Below are 8,303 nucleotides of genomic sequence, written 5' to 3'. Positions count from 1 at the left end.
CTTTTTTTTTTTTTTTTTGAAAAGTAATGCTTCTCTTATTCAAGCTCAAATAGAGCAAATCAGGAAAGGAAGGTAGTCTCTTCCTTCCGAACAATATCACCAATGCATGGTGGTATATAATGCCACCAATGAATATTAGTGACATGGGTACAAGCCTCTTTTGCTAGAGTATGGGCAGCAGAATTTGCTCCCCTTAGAACATGAATAAAACTAGCCCTTGTGAATTCACGCCTAAAACTTTTCACATCTTCCACAAAATGGCCATAGCTACTCTCACAAATTCCATCAGCATTAATGGCCTTCACTACCGCTAAAGCATCTCCCTCAAACATTACATTCTCAAAGCCCATCTTCTTGGCAAACAGCACTGCGTGAAGGGCAGCATAAGCTTCGGCCACTGTGGGGTCCTCTATTATCTTCGTCTTGATTCCACAAGCCGCCAGAAATTGTCCAGTTGCATCCCTTGCTATGATTCCAATCCCTACACAAGAGTTCCGCTGAGCTATGGCAGCATCCCAATTCACCTTCACCATATCCACCGGCGGTGGTTGCCAGTTTGTCGTTTGGATTGGTTGTATTTCCCTATTTATACCCAAAGGCTGGGCATTGATTCTCTGAAAGTGCTCCAAACCTGCCGCTGCTATAGAGAACACTTGGGTTGGATCTTCAAAGTCACCCCCATGTACAACATTATTACGCCTCATCCATACTCGTTTAGCTACCACCGCAAAGAGTTCCAATTCTGGCATCTCATATCGCCCAAGCATCTCCTCAAATAGCATGGCGAAGTCCTTAGCTCCACAGGTGCTCTTCTGAAGTTTGATAGGGCCACAACACCACACATCAGTTGCTGAAGGGCATGACCATATTATGTGCTCCACACTCTCTTCCACCAAGTTACATATAGGGCATAAAGGTGAGTTAATCACCTTGCGCTTGAATAAATTAGCTCTTGTTGGTAGGAGGTTGTGACAAGCCCTCCATACGAACATTTTTGCGGCATTCGGTACATTTAACTTCCAACAGACTTTCCAAATCTCACGCCCTGTCCCCAGTGTCGACGGCCCAGCACATCCTTCTGCCTGCCAATCAACAGCTACATGGTAGGCACTACGGACAGAAAAAAGCCCATTTGCTGTGCACCTCCAAATGAGTTTGTCATTAGGGAGTAGGGGACTTAGGGGGATAGACTTGATCAGTGCTGCCTCTTCGTCAGTGAAATTTTCAGAGATTAATGCATTTTTCCAGCTCCCCGAATTTCCATCAATAAGGTCACATACCCGAGTGTTGGCTGGAAGGTGATTCCGTGTAGATTGAACCGAAAATGTGGTTGGTTTTGGGAGCCAACAATCACCCCACACCCTAATATCTTTCCCATTCCCAACCCTCCATATTTATTAAATAATTGTATATTAGGAGCGCCAAAGGAACAGATTAAAAACTTTTAACATTTTGGTTGGATGAAGCTGTTTTATTTTTGAATAGAATTCTATTCAAAAATAAAACAGCTTCATCCAACCAAAATGTTAAAAATAATTTTCACCTAAAAAAGGCCCATTATATATGGTGGATCCCCGCAACAGTGAAAGATATGGCATAAACAACTTAAAATTACTGAGATTTAACAATGAAGAATCATAAACAAGTTGTTAATCACATGATGATATAAAATTCATTACACATTCACATTACATACAAGAATAAATTCCACACAAGCACCACACAAAGCTAAATTAGCAGACCCCGTCATATATAAGACATTGGACAACGACATCTCATCAACATAACCACTAGAATTCTTCCGTTCCAAACATATTAAAATATGGACAGAAATTTCTTTCAAACTGATCTAAAGGAAATATCATTCAATTCATATAAAATTGTGCCAAGTATCTAAGCATTTAACATACACATTAAATTTTTAAGATCATTAATGGATTAGGATCCTTTGGAATTTCTAGGGGAATTCCAGATTCTGAAATTAGGGATCCAGGTTATCTATTTTAATCCAATGGCTACTGTCCTGCCACGTGTCCCACTTATAATAAAATAATATTTAAATTTTAAAAATAAAATATAAAAAATAAAAAATAAGAATACTTTGTAGTGGCCGGCCACCCCATATGGCAAACATATCTCCTCTTCATCACAATTTTTGAAAATCTCCTCCACCAACTGGCAGAACATGGGTCCACACGAAGAATATTTCTGAAATTTTTTCCGGCTCACACCCCATGCATCCCTTGTCGCAGGACAGTCCCACAAGACATGAAACACATGTTTCTTTCTCCGAAATACAAAAAAGGACATAACGCATAAGTGATAATCTTACATTTGAAAAGGCTTCCCTTAGTCAGAAGGATCCCTTAGTCGATCTCTTTTGTAAGTCCACTATTAAATATATGAGACGCACATTGAATCCCCCATATTTAATGGTGGACTTGTGCAAGAGATTGAATATGTGAGACGCACATTGAATCCCACATATTTAATGGTGGATTTGTACATGTCTTGCACAGAGAATCGAAGATGGACAATAGATAGAAAAAAGATAGAAACAAAGTGATGGGGTGTAGAACATTGTGAGATGCAATTAGAACAGTAAGGGAAGGGATAAATACTTTTAAGATCGTGATACTATCAACGAATCAAAGAAATCTCTAAACGCTCAATGCACTCTAGGGTTTGAAGTAAAAAGATGAAGAAACTCAACTTTGAGTATTCTTATTGATGAAAACTAAAATAATATCAAAAGCTACGTTCTAGGGTCTATAAAACATGTATTTATAAGCCCCCAAACCCTAAACCTAAAAGTAATACGAAATAGAATCGGAATTAAAATCCTACGAAGTCTGTCCGGACGAGACATACCGCTTGTCCGGACAGGCACTAATAACGTGCGTAAAAATAACATAGATGCGTCCAGACGGCTAGAGACCCCGTCCGGATGCGCTTTCCCGAGACTTCATGGTTGATGCCATATCCGGACATGCAGGACCCTTGTCAGGACACAAATTCCGAAAACCCCAAATTACTCCCCATGTCCGGACACGGATGCTATTTTCGAACACTGCGATCGTGTTTTGACTCCTTGGGGTCCCTTCACACTCACATTTGCCCTAGTCTTCCCCATGAAGTCCCAAGCACTCCGATCTATATCACAAAGTTTTTCTCTAATTAGAATTTTAAAACCTATAAAAGAGCGTGAAGTGTTTCCCCATTTGTAGAGTGAATAGGCACGTAACTTATTATTCTAATCAAGGATCCATTTGTTTCGGCGTAAAATAATTTCTGAAAATTATTTTTCATATTTTTTGACAATGCTCTTGGAGTGTATATGCGGACAATGCTTTTGTTCATGAGATTGATATGGATGTAATCGATTCTTTAGGGGAAATACGTCAATTTTTTTTTCTACTCCTATGAGGAGTAGCAATGAGGTTTTGCAGGCAACCAGAAATCAGTTTTAAAATAACATGTTTGGTTCATGACCTATATGCTTATTCAAGTTTTTAAAAAAATTTATGTGCCAGCAATTTACAAATTTCTTGTCTCTATTTCTCAATTCAACTCTTGTTCAAATTTGAACGCTTCTTCTCCATAATTACATTATTTTCCAGCAATTTACTCTTCAAGTCATTAAAATCATTCAATAGCTAATCGGTGATAAAAAAAAAAAAAAAAAACGTTAGTTACCAAAAACTCAATAAATGACTTACATTATTGTTTTTTATTATGGAAATATTTTTACAATTAAGAACTACACATTTATAACTAATTTGCCTTTCCTTCTATAGGTTGAAAGTGTTAAATAATCCTATCATAAAGATTAAAGTGCATTCCAAATAATTCATTCGACAAATAAGGTTTTATTGTTATATTTTTAAATTTTATTTTATTCTAGTCCTAATATTTATTATTATAAATCATGTTTCTTTAATTTGTAAATATTTTTATTTATAGATGTCTACTAGAAAAATATGCATCTAGATATGAAAAAAAAAATAAAAAGAAGAAGAGAAAAACAGAAAAAAAAATAATTGAATTTAAAAAAGGAGTTCAAAATAAATTTGTTACGAGCAATAACAAAATTAATATAAAAGATACTTTTGGTGAAAACTCGTAGTGGACAAGAAATTCATCAAAACATTAGAAGATAATGAAATAATACAATAAGAAAGAAGTTTTTCAAAATTAAAATTGATAAAATTTTACCTAAGATCAACAATGTGACAAGAAATATTAAATGAATTAACTGTATAATTAAATATTAAATGAATTAATCAATTGAAAAGTGAATGTTAGAAAATCTTGGATTCAAAACTAAATCGGCAATTTTGTATTCCAAAAAAAATAAGAAAGAATTTTTAAATAAAAATATATTATTAATATTATTTAATTAATATTAAAAAAAAAAAAAGTCATTATTAATTCCGCTTCTAAAGAAAATCGAGATTAAGGTGGTTGAGCATATAGTCTATATCCAGACATCAAAACCTTAAATATTGAGTACACAGCTCTATTTATAGAGTTGTGATTTGAAATATTTTAAATACAAACATATCGTTTAAATTAGGTTAACAAATATAATTTAAATCCCTTAATTTAAGGAATACAAAATCAACATTTATTACAAAGTATTTATATCTTTAACATTATTTGCATCTATAACTTATTTTCTATTAATTTAAGGAATACAAAATCAACATTTATTACAAGTATTTATATCCTTAACATTCTTTGCATCTATAACTTATTTCCTATTAATTTAAGGAATAAAAAACCAAAAGAAGATTATTTTGAGAAAGATTCCAACCACGACTACTACGTACGTCATTGTTATTTATCTTCTTCTTTTTCTTTTTCTTTTTTTTTTTTTAAAAAAAATTTCTGCAGCTTATTTTACCTTAAGCTTTCTAGATATGGCTTCTTCATTGTTCTTTAATATATTTCCATAATTTATTTGCCTACTCATGTCAATTCATTTCTTTTCCTTGTTTGTATTTATTAAATTTATTTCATATTCTCTTTTATTATCGGATATCTTTCACCTAATATTTCGGTATTTGCTTAAGACATATCAAGCTTAATTATTATTTGCTATATATATATATATATGTGTGTGTGTGTGATAAGTCTATACGTTTTTCATTCATTTGAGATTAAAGAAAAGTGATTTAGTGTACCCCTTTCATCTGAATATGAAATACTCTGTAGCATTCTCTCTCCTTTTGGCGACTTTGCTAGTTCTTACTTTATCTTTTGGTATTGTTTCCTTTCCTTCATATAAATGTTCATTCTCCAATATGTTAAATTTGTTTACATTGCAATATTAAATTTCATACATATCTTAATAGTTGTTAAGTGCACAAAAAGACTTCTTGTTGATATTCGATGAATCGATCTAGAACAAAGTCTTAACATTCAAATTTCTTTTGTTTTATTTTTTCATATCAATGTATAAAATTTCTTTGTAGTTTCTAATTTGTGTTTGGTGCTAAATAATAAAACATTCATTCAAGAATATAGTTTTGACAATTGGACTTTAGAAAATTGGCCACACTTTCTTTTCTTTGTTTTTTTTTAGTCTAGGGTGGTAAAAAATATACTGCTTAAAGCCTTAAACTTAATTTTTTTAATTATATTACGAGAAAACTTGTATTCAGTTTAAGATATATTGTAACCAATTACATACAAAATTCTCTCTCTCTACACAAACATATATCCAACTTTCTTTTTTAGAAAAAACGAAGTTGGACATGGAGAGAGATAGAGTCATGGAGCTGCCTCTGTGTCACAGGTATTCTTGTGGCGGGCATGTCACAACATCTTGCCTACAAAAGACAATTTACGGAAGAGGGGTGTACTAATGGAGGATAAATGTATATTCTGCACTAAGGAAACTGAAACTGTATGTCACATTTTGTGGGAATGCCCGTTCGCAATAGATGTTTGGAGTACAAGTGGCCGAAAGACTCAAAAAAGCCATGGCTGTTTGGGGTCTTTCCTGGAGGTAGTAGAGGCCCTAATGGAACGACGCTGACGTGAAGAATTTAATACTGTGGTTATTATAGCAAAAAAGATTTGGGCACGTCACAACCAGGTGGTGCATGGGGGAAACTTCATTCATCCAAATCGGCTTGTGCAAGAGGCGAAAGATATAATGCAGTGCTTTATTGCCGAACCAGTGGAAGGAATTGGGGAACCATTTTCGGGGAGCCATATGGACCCAGTGAAATGGGTGAGACCACCTTTTGGGCGGTATAAACTAAATTGGGACATGGCTTTAGAAAACCAGAGGAAATGCATGGGATTTGGAGCAGTTATAAGGGATCACCATGGTATTGTATGTGCGGCGAGAAGTTTGAGGATCGAAGGTATCCAGGAGCCAGTGGTCGGAGAAGCCATGGCGGCACTGGTTGCTATGGAATTTAGCAAAGAAAGAGCAATACAAGATGTCATCCTTGAAGGAGATTCTTTGCAGGTAGTACAAGCTTTGAAGGATAGGGGACCAAACTGGAGGAAATATGGCCAAATAGTGGATGACATACGGCTTCTCCTAGGCACAATGCACATGCAGAAGCTGGATGGTACTTCATGTGAAAAGAGGAGCAAATCGAGCGGCCCACGGCCTTGCTAAAGCTGGACTGGGTCAGACTACTGCAAGTACTTGGATCAACGAAGTGCCAGACTGTATTACTGATGTAGCATCCTCAGAGCTTCACGCTCTTGTAACTTAGAACCTTATGGGTTCTCTGTGTTCTCTTGTTTGTAGAAAGTTATGAAAGCAGTCTTTTACAAAAAAAAAAAAAAAGCAAAAAAAAAAAGGTAATTAACTAGTTAGAATATTTAGAAAAAAAAAAAAAAAAAAAAATTCTTTCAGTTATACATAATTAATTACAAGTAAATGTGAATATTGCTTATTGATACTATCTACTTCTCTATCCATTAAATATAAAGATCATAAGCAGTAGTGCTTCATCTTATTGGCTGAAACATGCAATGAATATTATTATTATTATTATTATTATTATTATTATTATGAATAAAGAATAATTTCATTAAACTCAAAACAAAAAATCATATATCAAATTTCTAGAATTACTCTTTTACCAATAGCCCTTAAAAGTATATGCAATAGACACAGCATACTCATTTTTCATTCCTTTATATCATGTATTTTTGGCCCTCAAGCATGGAACATGTACAGATCCTTTACCAAGACGTTGGGATAAAGATAATGTTGGGTAGATCGATGAAGAGAAAGTCTTGCATTAGATAATTAAGGACCTTTGTCCTTTTTCCAAATATTCAAGGACACCATTCATGGACTTAGAGTTATAAGAATAATCATTCAGCAATTAAGTACCAAATTTCTAATTGATTACACATCCAAATAATTAAATCAACTATAGAGTAAAACAACCTGATCAGCTGTCTCTTTCAAATATACAGAAGAACAAAATTTAAAAAAAAGAAAAAGAAAAAAGTACACTATCCGCATCACTCCATTCTATAGTTTAGAGTTTCTTTTGTATCTAGAAATTAATCTATCATTTTCCTTTGCTTTCTCCAAAGTGTATCCCCATATTATTAAGGCCAGCTATTTACAACTTTAGCCTCACTCAGTCTCAGCCTGCTCTTGAAACCTATTATAAATGTCAGTCTTATAAAAGCTCCAAGTCCGGACCACCAAAATGAGAGAAGCAAGTGCGCTGAACAGACTGACCACAGTAATGACAATGAAGGATAACTTGTAGCATTCTCCCCCACTACAATTCAACTCCCTCCCAGCCTCCCTTTTGAGTCCCAATGCTGCCATTTGCTTCTCAGCCTCCTTATCGTAGAAATGCCCAGTCAGCTTGACGTTGAGCAAATACAATCCAAGGGGGCTTGTCGCTGCCGCATAATTGAACAAAGTGGAGTAGTATTTTAGCCCAAAAAGCTCTGAAATTATTGCAAACAGTAATGGGGCTTGTGCGCCTAAACAAAACCCAATGATAATGGACGCTGCATAAAGTCCGTTCGGGACATTAAGAGCCATGAGAAGGTGACCAGCACATGATACTAGGAGGGTCAGAGTGAGCATGTGGGGGCGAGGAAATTTGTACATTTGTAGAACAATGTCAGAGACACATCCCGAGGCTACCTGACCTAGATAATTCCAAGTGCTTAAAAGCGACATGAAAGTTCTTATGCTTACCGTTGTGTATCCATAGGAAGATCCAATCTGGGATAGATTGTCTATGGCTGCTAAACTTCCCCCAAACCCACACATTGATATAATAAGAATAGTAATCATG

At 34.9% G+C, this 8,303-nt stretch overlaps 2 protein-coding genes across 2 annotated transcripts; both read right to left on the bottom strand.

Moving 5' to 3' along the window:
* Positions 1–59: 59 nt before the first annotated feature.
* LOC132162451 (uncharacterized) lies at positions 60–992 on the bottom strand. Its single transcript, XM_059572688.1, has one exon. The coding sequence runs from the start codon at positions 990–992 to the stop codon at positions 60–62; it is 933 nt and encodes a 310-aa protein (XP_059428671.1).
* A 6,629-nt stretch (positions 993–7,621) lies between these two features.
* LOC132162450 (uncharacterized) lies at positions 7,622–8,278 on the bottom strand. The gene has a single exon (XM_059572687.1). It carries the CDS (start codon positions 8,276–8,278, stop codon positions 7,622–7,624), a length of 657 nt encoding a protein of 218 aa, XP_059428670.1.
* Between the last annotated feature and the right edge of the window lie 25 nt (positions 8,279–8,303).

The sequence above is a fragment of the Corylus avellana genome, chromosome ca9 (genome assembly GCF_901000735.1).
Source record: "Corylus avellana chromosome ca9, CavTom2PMs-1.0".
Lineage (NCBI taxonomy): Eukaryota > Viridiplantae > Streptophyta > Magnoliopsida > Fagales > Betulaceae > Corylus > Corylus avellana.
Note: the sequence above shows the minus strand (reverse complement) of the source record. Positions and strands in the feature narration are given on the sequence as shown.